This window comes from Lynx rufus, unplaced genomic scaffold (assembly GCF_022079265.1).
Source record: "Lynx rufus isolate CCGP_SWC_20201006 ecotype Redwood Valley unplaced genomic scaffold, mLynRuf1.p SCAF_4, whole genome shotgun sequence".
Classification (NCBI taxonomy): Eukaryota; Metazoa; Chordata; class Mammalia; order Carnivora; family Felidae; genus Lynx; species Lynx rufus.
Genome location: NW_025814856.1, coordinates 11,872,953 through 11,892,653, shown reverse-complemented (window position 1 = coordinate 11,892,653; position 19,701 = coordinate 11,872,953). Strand labels below are relative to the sequence as shown.

Here is a 19,701-nt window from a genome sequence, read left to right as displayed (position 1 = left end):
CCGTTCTGTCCCTTGAAGCCTAGTCAGGTGTCCCCTACTCCGTCCCTCGGGCCATCGCGACCCCATTCAGCCCAGCGAGGCGGGGTGCAGGGGTCCCTGTGGTGTGCGTTGGACAGGGTAGCCGTCCCTGGCGGGGGGGGGGGGTCCTTCCCGTGCGGAGCCCACCCAGGCGGGATGGATCAGTTAGGACCCTGTCCCGGTGGGACTCGATTAGGATCCATGTCCTCTTTGGAGCCCTTGGATCGGGACCAGCACCCTCTGTGGGGCCCGACCAGTTGTGAACCCCATCTTCCCATATCCCAGAGGGTCAAGACCCCAATTGTTTGTGGAGCTGTCATGACCCTAATCCTCTATGGGGCTCTGTAAGTTACGATCTCCATTCCTCACGGGGATCCCTGTTCTCCGAAGGGACAGCTCTGTTGGGACCTCCTCCCTCCCCCCCACTCCCCCGTAGCGCCAGCCTAGTGGGGATCCCCGCCTTCCACTGGGGCCCAGGAGGAACCCCCCCCCCCGCCCGCCCCGGGCATCGGTGCCTAGAGCCCACTGCATCAGGACCCATTGCCCTGTGCATCTCAGTGGTCAGAAGGCCCGGTTTCTCCAGAAGCCGCATCGGAGACCCCAGCCCAGAAAATAAAGCTACTGCACTAATTTTCCTGCGCGCTGGGGGCCTCACTCCAGCGCGGCACGCCTCCAGTGCGTAACCTAATACTGCCGCGGGTGACTCCGCCCCGGGTGACGTCACACCATAGCCCCGCCCTCTCCTCAATACCCTCCGGGCCTCCCAGAGAAAAGGGGCGCTTGTTCTTTCCTAAAGGGGCCTGGCCTTCAGAGGGCGGGACCCTGCATGTCTTGGCCTTCGATTGGACCAGCCCTCGCCAGCGCGGCCTCGAGATTGGTCGGTTTGTGCTCCTCTCCCCTCCCTCTTCGAGGCTTCCGCTTCCGGTTCTGACGGACGCTTCGGCCGTAACGATGATCGGGGACATCCTGCTGTTCGGGTAATTAGGGGGGCCAGAGGCTGGGGTAGGAAGGATAAGAGGGACAAGGGGAGGCCCAGGTAACCTCATTCTCCCTTCGCAGGACGCTGCTGATGAACGCCGGGGCGGTGCTCAACTTTAAGCTGTGAGTAGGCCGCTTTGGATCGCGGCTCCACCCAGGGGACCCGTAGACCCGCCCCCACGAGCGTGAGCCCGCCCCAAGTCGTAGGCCACGCCCCCAAGTCCCAGCCAGCCCTCTGGCCACGCCTCCTTCCTGGTCTGTCCTTCTGTGACCCTGCGCTCCATGGTGACTTGAAATCAAGACTTTTCGTTTCCGGCGATCTCCCTTCTTGCATCCCGGAGAGCCTCCGGCCGGTCCCCCCAGAGTTCTTAGCCTTCCTTCGTACCCACAGACTAACCTCTCCACCTTGGTGGCTGCAGGCCTTGCTGTGATTGGCCGGTAGATGATGGTCCAAAGGGGCATTAAACCCCCCGAGGTCACCAAGTCCGCTGCAGGGCTAGAGCTGAAACGGTGTCCGAGGCCCTCTGAGCTGAGGGTCAGGGCCAGAGTACTGAGTGGTCTTTATGTCCCACCGAAAGTGGATACTGTCTGTTCCTCTTTGTAGGAAAAAGAAGGACACGCAGGGCTTTGGGGAGGAGTCGAGGGAGCCCAGCACAGGTAAGACCTCCTTTCTGGACTCTGAAATTAGTCCATTCAGAGAGGACAATTTGTTCTTACCAAGCCCTAACTCAGTTTTCTTTTTAATAATCTGTGTGTGTGTGTGTGTGCGTGTGTGATTGTGTGAGAGAGAGAGAGAGTTGGGCCTGAGGATGTGCTGTTCCTTTTGTTCACCTCTGTCGACCTTCTTTCTCCTGCTAACCCTCCCCGCATAAGTCAGAACTCATATAACTTCGTACAGTTAGAATTTTCCTTTATGTATGATACCATGTGGCTAATATTTGCCCCTCACACTTGCTCCAACTTGTTTTGGCCCATTTCTGTGCCCTTTTGGTGCCAGTTTTCCAGCATGAATGAATGAATGAATGAATGAACGAGCAACTGAACAGCCTCACAAGTAGCTATTGCTTTCAGAGTACTGCAGACCTGTTTTTTCTTTCTTAATTAGATGCCAACATTAGCTTTCAAATAAATCAGATGTCACATAAAAATTCAGTTGTCTGAATTTTCAAGAAAATTTTTCAAGAAAAATCTGAACATCCTACAGCTCAGGGTTCAAGCAACCTCTTGGCACCTGTTGGGTGAAGTTGAGAAAAACAGGACCCCGTTGAAGCAGGGCCTGTGGCCTCTACTCGCCCCAGCCCCTCATCATGATATCATTTCACCTGCCTGGCCTCTGGAGGCCCTAGGTTTGACACTTCTTGCTGAATTTATTCATGTGACTGTTTGAGACATGAGACGTGTACATGACTACTGTGTCCATACATTTATTCATTCACCAAGCATTATTGAGCACCTGTCACATGCCAGCCACTGTGCTGGATGCTGGGGACACAGCAGGGAGCAGCCAAGGCGGTGGGTGCTATGATGGAGCATTGCGTAGGGACAATAGGAACCCTGAGGGGCAGTGAATTTGATGACAGTCTGACAGCTCCCTTTTATTGGGGGCCTACCTGGTGGCGGCTGCCCCCTTAGGTGCTTCCTATGGGTATTTCCTCTCCGTCTCCACCCCTAAAAGGTAAAGGGCATTTTCCCATTTTATAGGTGTGGAAACTGAGGTTCAGTCTTGTGGCTTGACTTGCTTGTGGTCACATAGTAAACCAGTGACAGCCTCTTGATTGGAACCTGGCTTTTTCGGACCCCGCAGGTTGTACCCTCAGTCACTAGACCATCCATCCATTCATTCTTTCGTTCATACATCCATTCATTCAGCAGCTATGTGTATATTGCTTACCCACTCTGTGGAAGGTACTACACCAACTCCTGGGGCTGTGGTCTATAGATCTAAATCGGAGCTGGGGCGGGTAGGATGTGGGAGGGCTTGGTGGTGGTGAGAGTGTCCACGATAAGGACAGTCACAACAGTGGCTTCCTTGTGATCAGGGGCTCTGTGCACGTCTCCTTCCAGCTAGTAATCTTGTGCTTGTTGCTGCTGCTGCAGAAAATGCCCCTCTCCCTGTGCCTGGCTGACCCCCTGACACAGTAGTGGCTGCATTTGTTGAGAGCTGTGTGCCAGGCACTGTGCTGAGGTCTTCCTAGTTGCCCATCACCCCCATTTACACAGGAGGAAACTAGGGCATTTATAGGCCAGGGGCTGACCAAGGTCACCTGTGTGGAAGGGCAGTAAACTCCTGCCCAAGTTTAAGGTCAGAGCTTATACACTTCCTCGAAGCGCTTAACCCCCGCTCCCCAGCATGGGCTAGGTTGGATGCCCCCTTTGTATGCTCCCATGGCACTTGTCATGGTGAATAATCAGGTGTGTGATTAACTTGTTTAGTATTTGTCCTCCGTGTGAGCTCCTTAGGGCAGGGATGCCTGTCTCGTTCCTCCCTGTATCCCCTGCACTTGGCTGCTGCCTGGAACAAATGGCCTTTAGTTAGCACCCATTGATGGCAGGAGAGCCTGTTTTTTTGTTTTTGTTTTGTTTTGTTTTGTTTTTTGATGCTGGGCTCAAGGAAGGGCCTTGCCGAGCACTGCCTCTCAGACATGCTGGGGATGGACCCGCGTTTGACATCTGCAGTCTGGGCTGAGCTGCACGTGGCTGTCCCAGTGGGTTGAACAATACCGGACTCATCTAAGCTGCGTTCAGCAAGTCTGTGTGCTCATCTGGTGCTTGGATGATGCAGTGATGCCAGATGGCTGTCATATCGGGTGGCCGTGTAAATTTCTGAGCTCCTGCCTGGTATTTTCTGTACTTAATGGACAGCCGTGGTCTAGAGATGACATTTTGGGTAGCATGCTTGTAGGTTACCCTATCTGGACCCGTTCATTTCATTCTGGAGGATTAGTAAGGGAGGATGATTGACTTAAAACCCTGAAGGAGGGTTCTGGAACCGACATCTCTGGAGTCTCATCGTACCAAGCTGTTTCCTCTCGAAATGGGTTCTGCTCTGTGGCATCGGGGAACTAGAGTGAATCATCATCAAAACAGAACTCCCCTTTTACTTGCCTGAATTAGTGTCCTTTTTCAGCTGCAAACACTGAAAACCCAGCCAAAGGGTAAGGCAAGTTGAAACCTCCCAAGGGTAGGACGGTTCTCAGGCACACCTGGATTCAGGGCTCATACCAGCCGCCCTGCATGCAATCCTCTCCTTGTCTTTCTGGGTTGGTTTTACTCTCAGGCTGCTTGTTTTTACAAAGGTGACCCGAGAGCAGGGCTTGGCACATTTTTCTGTAAAGGGACAGATCATAAACATTTTAGGCTTTGTGGGTCATACCTTCTTTCTCTCTCTCTCTCTCTTTTTTTTTTTTTTTTTTAGTGCTTATTTACTTATTTTGAGAGGGAGAGAGACCACGTGTGCGCATGAGCTGGGGAGGGGCGGAGAGAGAGGGAGACAGAATCCCAAGCAGGCTCTGCATTGCCGTCAGCGCAAGCCTGACGCGGGGCTGGAACTCACAAACTGGGAGATCGTGACCTGAGCCCAAATCAAGAGTCGGATGCTTAACTGACCGAGCCACCCAGGTGCCCTGTGGGTCGTACCTTCTCTGGTGCCGCATCTCAGCTCCGTTCCTTGAAAGCAGCCACGGCAAATCCAGGCATACCTTGTTTTATTGTGCCTTGCAGAGAATTTTTGTTTTTTACAAACTGAAGGTGTGTGGCCACCCTGAGCGAGCAGGTCTGTTGGCACAATTTTCCCAACAGCATTCGCCCACTTTGTGTCGTATTTTGGTAATTCTAGCAGGTTTTCACATTTTTTCATTGTTATATTTGTTTCGGTGATCAGTGATTATGACTTGCTGAGAGCTCAGATGATGGTTAGCATTTGTTAGCAGTATTTTTTTTTTTTTTTTTTGAGAGGGATAGTGTGCGTGCACTCGGGGAGAGGGAGAGAATTTTTTTAAAAAATATTTTAATGTGTTTATTTTTGAGGGAGAGGAGAGACGGAGTGCAAGTAGGGGAGGGGCAGAGAGAGGGGGAAACACAGAAACCCAAGCAGGCTCCAGACTGAGCTGTCAGCACAGAGCCTGACACAGGGCTCAAACTCACGAACTCTGAGATCATGACCTGAGCTGAAGTCGGCCACTTTACCGACTGAGCCACCCAGGTGCCCCGGGAGACAGAGAATCTTTAGCAGGTTCCATGCCCAACTTGGAGCCCTATGGGGGGCTTGACTCTAGACCCTGAGATCATGACCTGAGCCAGAATGAAGAGTTGGATGCTTAACTGATTGAGCCACCCAGGCACCCCAGCAATATATATATTTTTAAAGTTTATTTATTTTGAGAGAGAGAGAGAGCAAGTGAAGGGGAAGGGCAAAAAGAGAGGATCCCCAGCAGATGTGGGGCTCGAACTCCCGAACTGGGAGATCATGACACAAGCCGAAACCAAGAGCCAGATGGATGTTCAACCGAGCATCAAGCCATCTATACACCCACCAATAATTTTTAAATTAATGCATTTACATTATTTTTTAGATGTAATGCTGCTGCATATTTATTAATAGACTATAGTATAGTGTAAACGTAACTTTTATATGCACTGGGAAGCCAAAAAAATCATTTGACTTGCTTTATTGCAGTGGTCTGGAGCCGGAACCAAATCAACAATAGCTCTGAGGTTTATCTCCTATATATAAATGAGGGGGCATGGGTGTATTTTGATAAAACTTATTTATAGACACTGAAATATGAATTTTATGTAACGTTTGTGTCTCACAAAATACTCCTTTGATTTTTTTTTTTTTTATTATTTATTTTTGGGACAGAGAGAGACAGAGCATGAATGGGTGAGGGGCAGAGAGAGAGGGAGACACAGAATCGGAAACAGGCTCCAGGCTCCGAGCCATCAGCCCAGAGCCTGACGCGGGGCTCGAACTCACGGACCGCAAGATCGTGACCTGGCTGAAGTCGGACGTTTAACCGACTGCGCCACCCAGGCGCCCCTCCTTTGATTTTTTTTTTAACCATTAAAAAGTATCAAAGATATTCTTAGTTAACAGGCCATATAGAAACAGGCGGGAGGGGCTGGCTTTGGCCCATGGGCCACAGTTTGCCTATCTCTGACCCAAAGGACTGGGCTTACAACTTCCTAGCCCAGAAAGATGGACAGGAAGCAAATGCCTCCTTCCCAGTGGTTGAGACAAAAATCTCAGGACTGACTCTCATTGGGTAGACTTGGGTCACAGGTTCCCTCCCTGAGCCAATCAGAGACTGGGGACTGGGTGCTCTCAGGGGTTGGTCAGTGGCAGCTACTGCCAGAATGCCAAGGGTCGGGGAGCAGAGGCGACCCACAGGGAAAGCCATGCTGCCCCCGGAACGTGGGGTAGTGGGATGGGGGCGGGCGGAAACTGCAGAAGCACACTGCAGCCGTGACAGCAGACATGTGAGCCGTGCTTGTAAAAATGCTTTCTGCCTTTGCAGGTGACAACATCCGGGAGTTCCTACTGAGCCTCAGATACTTCCGCATCTTCATTGCGCTGTGGAATGTCTTCATGATGTTCTGCATGATCGTGTAAGTCCAGCCTGCCTGTCCCCTTCCGTGTCATCCTCAGTGTCGTTCTCCAGATCGACCCACCTGATGGTCATTCCCTGTCTCCTCTGTCGGCACTTTTGTGTCACGCTTTCTGCTTTCAAAATAAGAACTCTCCCAGGGTCTACACGGGTTAGACTGTGTCACTGTGGTCTAGGCCGGAGCTTTGACCGGAACACGGTGTTCTCCAAGTCCTGGCTGTTTCTGGTACCTCCGCAGAGGCTGCCAAGAGATACCTTCCCTCGAGCCTTGGCCCTGTTACCTCTTGCCAGTGTTTAGTGTATGCTCGGTGTCTTGCCAGGGTGGAAAATGTGGCTTGAATGACCAGTGTGCTGCTGGGTTCCTGCTTCCTGACTTGCTGGAAGCCAGCAGAAGGGTTTCAGACTTTTTTCTGTTTTCGTGCCCATTTTTCATTTCCTCATTAGGCTTAACAAATCTAATGGGATTGGTTTTCCTCCCAGCAGCGGGGCCTTAATTTTGATTCTGCTATTAACGAATTGTGAGACTCCTAGTAAACAGACTTGGGAAAAACAGTAGGAGAATCTGGCATTTTGTCCATGCTGGGCTGGTCCCTTGCTTCACCCTAAAGAGGGAGAGAAGGAAAATCGACTGTCCTGAATAATTGAGATGCTGAATTTAGGGTTGCTGGGGGGACCTTGTGCCAGTCCAGTGGCTGTTAGAGATGGACTTAGGACTTAGGAGATGGGGGGGGAGGGGGGGTTCACTGTGTCACTGGAAAGTGTTTTAGAGCCCAGAATGAGGACCGCAATGTATGCCCAGAGAGGCCCTCTTTGGGAGCTCGGTTGAGGCCTGTCCAGGTACAAAGAGGGCTCGTGAAGAGCCCAGGGGATTTGCAGAAGAGCATGGGAAGCATAACTAAGATTCACAGGAGGTAGAACAGTGTTGGGGGTGCTCCTCCAGCCTCGGTCTTTCCACGTTCCCACCTATTCATTCGTTCATTCATTCCTTCATTCATTCACAACTATCCAGCACGGGCTGTGCCTTGGGCTTATAGCTGAGACCAAGACAGCCATTGTCCTTGCCATCAGTGAATGCACACAGTATAGCAGATGGGACAGGGACAGAAAACAAATAAATAGGAAAACCTCACTCATGAGGCAAATGGGAGGCTCTCAGTTTGGGAAATGGTCGGGAAGAGCCTCTCTGAGAAGTGCTGTTTAAATCAAAACCTAAAGAACGAGAGGCAGCCTTGCCATCGCGCGAAGGTCCTGGGGCAGGGGCGAGCTCGGTGTGTTTTTATCATTTTGTTCTTTTCTGTCCAGCGGCTTCATCATCCTTCTCTGCCAGCTAGCTTCCTTTACTGCTCCTCTGCTGGCCGGTGACCAGGATGGTAGTAGCCTCAGGCTCTGTGACGTTCCAGCTTGGCCCAAGGCTGGCTTAGTCTGTAGCCTAGTGTGCTGATTCTGCTTCCTGAGAGCAGAGCCTGATTGGCCTAGCTTGGTGTCACCCAGGTCCTGCTAGATTGGGGTTGTCCTGGTGCCGGCAGAATCACTTAGGTTGAGTCAGGGAACCACAGCCCTTGGGCCGTATCTATTTCCTGGTTTTCCTGATGTTTTATTGTCATGCGGCCACACCCATTTCTGTGACTGCTTTTGGTTACCGTGGAGCGCTTGAAACCTTGTGATGGAAACCGCCTGGCCTGCAAAGCCCAAACTACTTACAGTGCCACTTGCTACACAGGGAGTGTGCCGACCCCTGACCTAGGCCGGCTCTTCCAGTAGGGGCCACAGGGAGGGAAGATCTTTTTCAGAAAGGGCCCTGTCAGGGAGGCAGTGACCGGCTTTCCCAGGATATTAAAAAACTGGAAATCACCTCGGCTCCGGTCGTCATCCCGGGGTCGTGGGTTCATGCCCCGCATCAGGCTGTGTGCCGAGCCTGGAGCCTGCTTCAGATTCTCTCTCTCTCCCTCTGCCCACCCCCCCCCCCCAATGTGCTTGCTCTGTCTCTCAACAATAAATAAAATAAGGGCTTAGATGTGTTCAAAGTAACAAAGGCTTTTTAAATAATAAAAGCTGTTCTACTTTTGCAACAAAAAAAAAGAAAACGAAACAAAACTGGAAATCACCTAAATGTCCAAGAACAGGGGAATAGTCAGGTAATTCAAAGGACGCCCGTACGACTGTTATGCTACCGTCACTGATGGTGTGCTAAAACTTCTGTCTATACAGGGGAGTGTTCTGAAAGCAAAGGTGGCTGGATGTCACTTAAATGCGCACTCTGGCCTCAGTTGTGATTTGCACACGGTAAACATTAAATAAATGCCTGAAGTGTGTGGGGAGACTTCCAGGCAGGGAGTTGGACGGATCTACTCCAGGCTGTCCGCAGACGTGACCATGCTCAGAGGTGACCATGCTGTGACCGCTGACGAGGTTAACAGGGCCTGAGGGGATGGTTCACAGTTCCCTGCACCCACTTCTGTATTGCTTGAGCTGAGCTACTTTGGAATTTTTAAAAAGGCACGAAAAACTTGAAATACAGAGAGAAACGTGCCTGAAGGTTTAGGGACCAAGAGTATTACCGTCTGCAGCTTAACTTGGGAACACATCAAAGATAAGGGAGACAGATTGACAGGTGCTCTGTACAACAGAGTGTTAATTGCAGAATGGAGGTGGTGTATATGTGGGTGTTCACTGGACCGTTCTGTTAAGTCTTCTCTATGTTGCAATCTTCATACTGAAGTATTGGGGAGAGGAAGACCGGGAGAACGCGAGCATGTAAAACCACGGAAAAGGATGAACAAGTACAAAAAAAGTGCAAGTTGGTGTTCACAACTCAGTGTTTTGTCGTGTATTCACAGGGTTGTGAAACCACCACGGCCATCTAATTCTAGAACGTTTTCATCACCCCCGAAAGGGAAACCTCGGACCCATTAAGCAGTTCCTGCCTGTTCTCCCCTCCCTCCAGCTTTCTTGATGGATCTGCCTGTTCTGGGTATTTCACATAAATGGAATCGCAACAGTGTGTGGCCCCTTCTGTGTCTGGCTTCTTTCACTCAGCGTGATGTCTCGTAGGTTCCGACATGCCGTGGCATGTCAACACTGCATTCCTTTCTGTGGCCAAAGAATAGTCCATTGTATGGCTGCGCCTCGGCTTGTTTTTGTATCCGTCCGTTGATGGCTATCTGGGATGTTTCCATTTTTCGGCTGTCTCCAGCATTGTTGATACAAACATTCGGGCACACGTTTTCGAGGCTGTCTGGTAAATACCGAGGAGTGAGATTGCTGGGTCTTAGGGTCACTCTATATTTATCCTTTTGAGCTTCTGCCAGACTATTTTTTAAAGTCGCTGCAGTAGTGTGCCTTCCCACCAGGAGCGTATGATGGTTCCAGTTTCCCCACACCCTTGCCAACGCTTGCGATTGTCGGTCTTTTTGATGAGAGCCGAGCCGTCTTAGCGGATGTAAGGGTTGATTTGCATTTCCCTGATGGTGAATGACGTCGAGCGTCTTGTCATGTGCCTATTGGTCATTTGTGTATCTTCTCTGGAAAAATGTGTAGATCCTTTGTCCATTTCTTAGTTGGGTTATTACTGAGTTGTAAGAGTTCTTTTTATAGCGTGGATCCCAGTCCCTTATCAGATATGTGATTTGCAAGTGTTTTCTCCCATTCTGGGAGTTGTCTTTTCAATTTCTCGATGGTGTCCTTTGAAGCACAAAAAAAATCTTAGTTTTGGTAGACTCCAATCTATTTCTCCTTCTGTCACTTGTGCTTTTTGTGTAGTAGCTAAGGAATTGTTGCCTAGCCCAAGGTCATGGAGATTTAAGCCTAAGTTTTCTTTTCTTCTTTTTTTTTTTTTTTTAAAAAAAGTGTATTTATTTATTTTGAGAGAGAGAGCATGCAAGCAGGGGAGGGGTAGAGAGAGAGAGGGAGAGAGAGAACCTCAAGCAGGCTCCACGCTGTCAGCGCAAAGCCCGAAGCAGGACTCAAACTCACAAACTGCAAGATCGTGACCTGAGCCAAAATCAAGAGTCAGATGCTCAACCGACTGAGCCACCCAGGCACCTGTAGGCCTAAGTTTTCTTTTAAGAGTTCTCTAATTTTAATTTTATTTTATTTTATTTTATTTTTTTTAATTTTTTTTTTTTCAACGTTTATTTATTTTTGGGACAGAGAGAGACAGAGCACGAACGGGGGAGGGGCAGAGAGAGAGGGAGACACAGAATCGGAAACAGGCTCCAGGCTCCGAGCCATCAGCCCAGAGCCTGACGCGGGGCTCGAACTCACGGACCGCGAGATCATGACCTGAGCTGAAGTCGGACGCTTAACCGACTGCGCCACCCAGGCGCCCCTCTAATTTTAATTTTAATAGTTAGGTCTGTGATCCACTTTGAGTTAATTCTTGTAGATGGTGTGAGGTAGGGATCCAGCTTCATTCTTTTGCGTATGTCGTAATCCAGTTGGTCCTGCACTTTCTGTTGTCCTTTTTTTTCAAAAAGGCTTTTTATTTTGGAAAGAGTTTGGATTTATAGAAATGTCATAAAGGTAACAGAGTTCCGTGTGTGTGTGTGTGTGTGTGTGTGTGTGTGTGTGTATTTTAAGTTTATTTTCAGAGAGAGAGAGAGAGTGCATGCGTGCACACACATGAGAGTAGGGAAGGGGCAGAGAGAGAGGGAGAGGGAGAATCCCAAGCAAGCACGCTCCACGCTGTCAGCACAGAGCCCGATGCAGGGCTCGAACTCAGGAACTGTGAGGTCATGACCTAAGCCGAAATCAAAAGTCAGATGCTTAACCAACTGAGCCACCCAGGCAACCCCCCACCATATATATCTTTTTAACAGCCCTGTGGTTTTCCTCAGTAAACCTCTATCATAACTTACATACCCATTCTCAACTTCATGGACATTTGTACAGTTTCCAAGCCTTCCCTGTTCAGGATTTCCTTCACTGGAATAACGTTAATATCTTTTTTTTTTTTTAATTTATGAAAGTCATCACTGACTGGCAGTAATAGAGAATGGGCTAAAATGTTACAGATTCTGATGAAGTAGATACTTTGTTAAATAGCTTTCTTCTTTAAAATGTACTGTTTGGGGGCGCCGGGGTGGCTCAGGCGGTTAAGCTCCGACTTCAGCCCAGGTCGTGATCTCACACTCCGTGAGTTCAAGCCCCGCGTCAGGCTCTGCGCTGACAGCTCAGAGCCTGGAGCCCGCTTCGGATTCTGTGTCTCCCCCTCTCTCTTCCCCTCCCCTGCTCATGCTCTGTCTCTGTCTCAAAATAAATAAAAACATTAAAAAGAAATAAAATGTACTGTTTGGTAGTGTTAAGTATGTTCACGTTGCATAACAGAAAAATCACTTACAAAATTATAAAGGGTACAAAATAATCTTAACAGTAACGTAAAAAATCTTCTGAAAGTGTTTTCAGAGTAATAGCTTTGCTTTGTTCGCATCTTCATGTACATTTCTGCCCTCCGACTTTTCCAGGCTGTTTGGCTCCTGAGCCCCAGATATACGCCTTCCCGGGAACCAGGAACCAGGAACCAGGAACCACCTTCCCAGATGCCGGGTCTCCCTTCCTCCGTTCCTGATGACTTCAAGAATGGTTTTGACTGGAAAACCAGCGATCTTCCCAGAAAGCCCAAGTTCGTGGTGGGTGGAAAAAAATGTTCGCCAAGCTGCACACGGTTTCCCAGCCACGTCATTGTTTTCTTTTCAAAGATCTTTTCACTTTGGTCTCTCCTCTGAAATGCTGACTACTTAAGGAGTTTGAGGAGGGCTTATGGAAGGGGAATGTGATAACATTGCATTCCCTACGGATAAAAGAACATGTCTAGATTGCTTTTTTAGATTGGAATTCCTCTTCTTCCAAGCTTCCGCTAGAAACCCATTTCTGGATATTTCTCCGTTTATTTTTAACAACCATCCTTTTTGGTTCCGATTACCCAAGTTTTGAAAAAATCATTTTTATCCAGGGATCTGAAACAGAAGGGTTGGCTTTTGAGTTTGATGGAACCTCTTTACTGGACTGTATTTACGAATAACAAGCAAGTTCATTGTTGCTGGGCCTGTGTCCAAATTCCTTTCCTGTCTCGATGGGCTCTGCTTGGCCACTCAGTGCAGCTGAGGTCATCCCTAGGACTTTAAGGGTGAAGTATTACCGATTCCCATGGAAGAGAGGTACAGAGCAGGCAGATGTGGGTGTTAGGAGAAACTTCGCCTTGCCTTGAAGCCCTCTGTTAAAGTCACTTTTGGGGCCGTTAATTGTATCATTTTCGGAACGAGGGTGCCGTCCATGGGGGGTATCAGGACCCAGTTCTCAAAGTTTGGAATTCCGGGTCTGATTTTCAAGTGAGGGATTTCAAGGTTGAAAATCAAGAAGCCTCACTCGAGGAAATCTAGCATTTTGCACAGAATCTTCATTGAAAGGGAGGCCTTTTATTGCCAAGACGAAATGCCGGTGGTCAGCACCCAGATCCTGCCGGTGTTTGATTTGTTCGTTGTGGTTTTTGAAATCCTGATTTGTAGGTAAACCTGACGGGAGGAAGAAGTAACCAAGTAAACCTGTAGACTTGCAGAACTGAGTCGCATTGAAAATAAAGCTCATTTCTAAAAAGGATCTTTTGTTTATATATTTTTTAACCAAGAAGTTAGTTGACTTCCGGCCCGAGTTGTTGTGAACTACACTGTGGGGAACACTGAGGATTCATTTCGGAGGCTGTCAAAAAGTCAGAAAAGAGGCAATATTTAGGTTTCCCTTTTGAGATTTTGCGTGAATAAATGTGCGGCTGGAATTGGGCCAATGTGATTTTTGACCCGGCCACTCTTGGCGGTATAGAAAGAGCCGGTGACAGCAGCGGGGTTTTGCTAGACTAGGGTCAAATCCGCTCTCACTGCTGCTTTGCCAACGTCATTCTCCTTCACTGCTTGTGTAATTTATTCCCTTGTCACACCCGGGCGTGTGGTTTGTAAGTCGCCGGGGAACGTAGCGGCCGAATCGAGCTTCGCCCAGGCCTGTGTCCTTGTCAGCCAGAACAGATGTGCCGAGATCTTGCCTGGTCACTCATCAAGCCGCGTCAGTGGTGCGAGGAAACCTCGCCGCCTTATTCAGACTGGTGCTGAGGTTTCGGTGAGGAGAGGCATTCATGTGTTATGGGGGTGAATCGCGCTCTGCGAAGAGAATGCTGTCATTGAGATTTTGTTTCAATAGTTGTATTTTTTTCCCCAGAGAACTGTTATCTCCTTGTTAAGCTCCCATCAGCATCACTTCGGAGGCTGCTGTACCTTTTGAAAGTTGTGTCTCATGGATGTGTATCTTGAGGAAGCTTTTCAAGAACCCTCATTAATGTCAAAGATTATTGACGTTTGAGTTTTGGGTGCGTAGGGTTGCCCAGAATTTAAGCGCTCATGCTTCTGGGTCAGTTAGGTGCGGGTTCGAGTCCCATCTCTGCTCCTTGCTAGTGAGACCTTGGCTGCTTGCTTCCCCACTCCTTGCCTCAGTTTCCAGTCTCCAAAAGGGGTCTGAGGGTCCCATCTGCCTGGGGCGATTGGAAAGTTCAGCAAGCTTAAATGTTCGGAGTGGGTGTCTTCACTGCCTGCATTTTCTCTCTCCTTTGCCTACATTTGTGCACACACACCTTTAAAGATCGATTGTATTGGTTTTGTTTTTATTATTTTTTGTGTTTTTCATTTTTTTATGTTTATTTAGTTTTGAAAGAGGGAGCGCACAAGCAGGGAAAGGGCCGAGAGAGAAGAGGACAGAGGATCCCATGTGGGCTCCATGCTGATAGCAGAGAGCCTGATGCGGGGCCTGAACTCCCAGACCACAAGATCATGACCTGAGCCGAAGTTGGACGCATGACTGATTGAGCCACCCAGGCGCCCCTAGATTGTATGGTTTAAAAAAATTAGAGGGGTGCCTGGGTGGCTCAGTCGGTTAAGTGTCCGACTTCGGCTCAGGTCATGATCTCGCGGTTCACGAGTTCAAGCTCCACATCAAGCTCAGAGCCTGGAGCCTGCTTCCGATTTTTGTCTCCCTCTCTCTCTGCCCCTCCCCCGCTAGTGCTCAGTCTCTCTCTCTCTCTCAAAAAATAAACATTAAAAAAAAGAATTAGAAACAGTTTTCCAGCATAGAAAACATTTTCCTATCTTCCTATTGCCTTTCTAGCATTTTCCTTATATACAACGGTATACAGGCAAACCTTGGAGATATTGTGGGTTCAGTTCCAGACCACTACAGTAAAGCGAATATTGCAATAAAGCAAGTTAAGTCAAGTTTTTGGTTTCCCGATTCATATAACAGTTGTGTTTATAGACACTCTGGTCTAGTAACTGTACATTAAGCATCACATCAGAAAAAAAAAAACAAACCCGTGCATTCGTAATTAAAAAACACTTGATGGCTAAAAAGCGCTAACCGTCATCTAAGCTTTCAGTGAGCCATAATCTCTGATCGCAGATCACCGAAACAAATACAGTAATAATGAAAAAGTTTGAAGTATGTTGAGAATTAGCACCATGTGACACAGAGACGTGAAGTGATTGGACGCTGTTGGGAAAATGGTGCCAAGAAACTAGTTGCCACAAACCGTCAGTTTGTAGAAAACACGGCGATAAAATGAGATACATGCCTGGATATGATGTTGTTTGATGGTGGAGAAGCCAGCTTGGGTTCTGAGTTGCCAGACAGGCTGCATGGTGCTCAGTTGTGTGTGTGTGTGTGTGTGTGTGTGTGTAAACTTTTTTAAGTTTATTTATTTGAGAGAGAGAGTATGCGCACGCTAACGGGAGCGGGGCAGAGAGAGAGAAAGGCAGGGAGAGAATCCCAAGCAGGCTCTGCACTGCCAGCATGGACCCCAACGCGGGGCTCGAACTCACAGACCGTGAGATCTTGACCTGAGCTGGAACGAAGAGTCACACGCTTAATCGACAGGCGCCCAGGAGCGCCTCCACGGTGCTCAGTTTTAATCACTGCCTGGTGTCAGTAAATCTCTCTTTGACCTTGGCCCTCTCGTACGTGCTTTGAACTTGTACTTTGTCCACTCTGACAAATGCCACTGCTATAACCGTTGTGACCTTCGCTGGCTCCCTTCACCAGTGACTCTGGAGTATCTAGGAAGGCTGCATCATCCGGTCCACTATGGTAGCTGGAGTGGCTTTTGTTTGCTTTATTCTAAAGTTTCTTACTACCAACGCATGTTCATTGTAGATAAATTGTAATATACGGCTTTACTCGAAAGGATACAACTACCAATAATCAACATTCCCACAGAGGGCGTCACTCAAGGTACACATCTTTCTGGCTCTTTCTCTGCATGTGCATTGGGTATGGGGCATACATTTTCATGACATAAATTGTATCTTTGTGTGTTCTAGCCTGCTTTTCTCATCTGATGATACATTTCTGTGTTTTTTCCTACAGTTACGGTTCTTTTATTTTTTTAATGTTTATTTTTGAGAGAGAGAGCGCACACGCGTGCATGCACATGTGCACATGTGCAGGGGAGGGGCAGAGAGAGGGAGAGAGAGAGTGAGAGAGAATCTGAAGTGGAGTTTGTGCTGACAGCAGACAGCCCTCCTGAATCGGGCCTCGAACTCACGAACCATGAGTTCATGACCTGAGCTGAAGCCAAGATGCTTAACCGACTGAGCCACCCGGGTGCCCTTGTGTTTTTTTCTTTTTTCAGTTACCATTCTTAATAACTGCAAAGAAGTTATTGTAATGATGTGTCGTGATTAATTTAATTCGTCCCCAGCTGATGGAAACTTGAGTTGTCTCCGGGTTTTGTCTTTCATAAATAATATTGTGATGAACAATTTGGTATATCATCCCTAATGAATTTCAGGGTCGCTTTTTATTTAAAAAAAAATTTTTTTTTTGTTTTTAACATTTATTTATTTATGTTTGAGACAGAGAGAGACAGAGCATGAACGGGGGAGGGTCAGAGAGAGGGAGACACAGAATCTGAAACAGGCTCCAGGCTCTGAGCTGTCAGCACAGAGCCCGACGTGGGGCTCGAACCCACGGACCGTGAGATCATGACCTGAGCCGAAGTCGGCCACTTAACCGACTGAGCCACCCAGGCGCCCCTCGGGGTCACTTTTTAAAAGAGATCCACCTTGGGGCGCCTGGGTGGCTCAGTTGGTGAAGCATCTGATTCAGCTCAGGTCGTGACCTCACAGTTTGTGAGTTCGAGCCCCACATCGGGCTCACTGCTGTCAGCACAGAGCCTGCTTTGCCTCCTCTGCTGACCTCTCTCTCTGCCCCTCCCCTGCCCACACACACTCTCTCTCTCTCTCAAGAAAATAAATAAAACCTTTAAAAAAAGGTAAAAGAAAAAGAGATCATCTCGACAGCTTTGAGCTGAGAACTCCAAAGAAAAACGAATCTTGGGTAATTTGTGTCTTTGTTTGTTCATTTGTTCATACTGAGCGTGGCGTATGTTCCTATGTGCAAGAACTGGGTTCTAGATCCCCATCAGCTTTGGCCGGGAGTGATCTCCGGCTACTTCAGTTTGCTTAACCTGTTCATAAGGACGAGGTTTTCAGGCGCCACCCAGATAACTGTTTCTTTGTGAAAGCTACTGTGGTTGACATCACACCGGTTGGCTGTCTACCCTGATCCTGAGGGTTAAGGACCTTAACCACCATCTAAGTAATAAAGGCCCACTACTGCTTGCCCTGGAGCATGTTGCATGGAGTCACGGCCAAGGTGAGGAGCCGCACGTTGAGAATGAAAACAAGGCCACCGTTTGCAGCACCTGCCCTTTGAGGTGCATGTTGGAAACCTCCTTCTGCTCCTTCTTCCATCCCCTCCATCTCGGAGAAGTGGAACGTGTCCCTCATTTGGTGGGTTTCTCGTTGCACTTCGGGTCCCGCTGTTCTAGAGCAGAGGTCAGGAGCTGTGGTTCCCAGGCAGAGCCTGGCTAGCCACCTGTTTTTTGTACATAAAGTTTTATTTTCACCCAGCCACCGCCCTCCGAATAGGTATCGTCTAAGGCTGCTTTAGCTGCTCTCTTGCTACAATGGCAGAGATGTGACGGGGACCATCTGCCCCACAGACCTGAAAATACTGTCTTTCTGGCCCGTTCACGTGCCACATTTGCTGACCCTGGAGCTAGGGGATGATAGAGAATCTCAAGGTGCCCTTCCCCTTCCCCACCCCCGCCCCCACGGCCCTCGGGTGGAGTCCTCCGCACACCTCGTGGTCTCGGTTTTCATAAACACATTTGCAAATATGTTTTTCGAATTTGCTGAAAATCGAGCCAGCCATTTTCAAGAGCTGTGCTTAATAGACCAAAATGGAATGTTATTCCTCTTAATAGTTCGGGGAGAGATGGCTCCTGGGCTCCCTGTGAATTCTCCCGAGCGGGAGCTCTTTCCGTGCAGCCGTGCAACGTGGTAATGAGATCGGCTCTCCTCTGAAGTGGTTAGATTTGAAAAGCCAGCGAGGCTGTCATTAGTGAGGCATTTTCGTTTCATTTCAACCATTTCATTATCTCCTTCTTAACCAAATTTGTGTTTATGAAATATTTGACAAACCTCCCGATGTTTTCCCGTGTTGATGAAAGACGTGTGCTGTTTGCGTATAGAGCAGAAGGCATGGTATTTAAAATTTTTTTTTAACGTTTGCTTACTTTTGGACACAGAGCAGGAGAGAGTGCGCACGGGGGGAGGTGCAGAGAGACAGAGAGAGAGAGAGACAGACTCTGAAGCAGGCTTCAAGCTCTGAGCTGTCAGCAGAGAGCCTGGCTCAGTGCCCGAACTCAGGAACCGAACTGTGACATCATGACCTGACCGAAGTCGGGCGCTTAACCGACTGGGTCACCCACATGCCCCAGCATGTTATTTTGTTAAAGAAAGATGTAAATTCTACTCAGGGGCTTGTTTTCATTATTCCCTTGATTTGCATTATTCCACAGAGAAAAGCACTTGACTCTCTTCAAGCCCCTCTCTAGTACTCCAGAGTTGCTAGAAATGAGAGTTTGGTAATAGTGAGCATTCCTCATGGGAAATTGGGCGAAAGGGGTCTAGAACTAGTGAGAAATTCAAAGTCCACATTTTTCGATTAGAAAATGGCAAGAACCACTTCCGTGTCTGTCTCTGTAGTTTTCTGTGTGACCTGTGGGTTGTTTTGGATGAGACTGGGGGTCAACAGACTGCCGCCCACATCTGGTTCACCCCCTGACTGCATGGCCCGCCAGACAGAACGGTTTTTACATTTTTTAATGGTCAGTAAAGGATCGAGAAGAAAATGAAAGGAAATTGTGCGTTCTTTGTCCATAAATAAAGTTTTATTGAAACACTGCCACACCCATTCATTTATGTATCATCAGTGGCTGCTTTGGGGACAATGAGTCCTTGCGACAGAGACCATCTGGCCCGTAAAACTGAATATATTTACTGTCTGACTCTACAGAAAGGTTTGCTGACTCCCTAGACTAGACAGTGTATGTATTTTTAATGTTTGTTTATTTGGTTTGTGAGAGAGAAAAGGAGGGACGGGCAGAGAGAGAGGGAGAGAGGGAATCCTAAGCAGGTTCCTCACTGTCAGCACAGAGACCAATAGGCTCGAACTCATGACCCGTGAGATCATGACCTGAGCCAAAATCAAGAGTCAGACGCTTAACTGACTGAACCACACAGGTGCCCCCAGACGGTACTTTTTTTTTTTTTTTTTTTTTAAGACATCTTATGGGTGGTTCCTGTTGGCCTGTGTTTGGTTCACATTAATCGTTGTGGCCGTTCGTGGTAAATGTGGGCCACAGAGTGTGGAGTATGCTGGGGGAGTTGTAGAAGTTATTTTAAGGGGAATAAAGCTTTAGTGCATTTAATTAGAGTTTACTGTGAATCAGGGGAAAGAGTGGAAAAGATGGTTACGTTAGAAAGCAAGATGGAGGTCTGGGCCAGACCCAGGCTCTGTCCCTTACAGAGTGTGATGGGGGGCAGTGCATTGGCATCTTTGTACCCCCATGTCCTCATCTGTGATATGGGGACAGCGAGGGAGAGAGCCATGACACCTATAACGTGCCTCACGTGCAGCAGGCACTCAGTAAGCGGTGTTATTTTCGTTGCTGTCATTACTTTTTTTTAAACCTTTTTAAAATTTTTAATTTTAGAGATCG

At 48.3% G+C, this 19,701-nt stretch overlaps 1 protein-coding gene across 1 annotated transcript; it reads left to right on the top strand.

Annotated features, from left to right (window-relative positions):
• Positions 1 to 929: 929 nt before the first annotated feature.
• SMIM7 (small integral membrane protein 7) lies at positions 930 to 13,196 on the top strand. Its single transcript, XM_047096675.1, has 5 exons — positions 930 to 995; positions 1,078 to 1,119; positions 1,601 to 1,653; positions 6,513 to 6,603; positions 12,065 to 13,196. Exons 1-5 carry the CDS (start codon positions 970 to 972, stop codon positions 12,078 to 12,080), a joined length of 228 nt encoding a protein of 75 aa, XP_046952631.1. The 5' UTR covers positions 930 to 969; the 3' UTR covers positions 12,081 to 13,196.
• Positions 13,197 to 19,701: the final 6,505 nt, after the last annotated feature.

What these genes read in the sequence shown, in the direction of transcription:
- SMIM7 (XM_047096675.1), top strand. Translation starts at nt 970, where the DNA reads ATGATCGGGGACATCCTGCTGTTCGG. An exon ending in GGGGACATCCTGCTGTTCGG is followed by an intron (nt 996 to 1,077) that starts GTAATTAGGGGG and finishes CTCCCTTCGCAG; the next exon opens with GACGCTGCTGATGAACGCCG. An exon ending in GCGGTGCTCAACTTTAAGCT is followed by an intron (nt 1,120 to 1,600) that starts GTGAGTAGGCCG and finishes TCCTCTTTGTAG; the next exon opens with GAAAAAGAAGGACACGCAGG.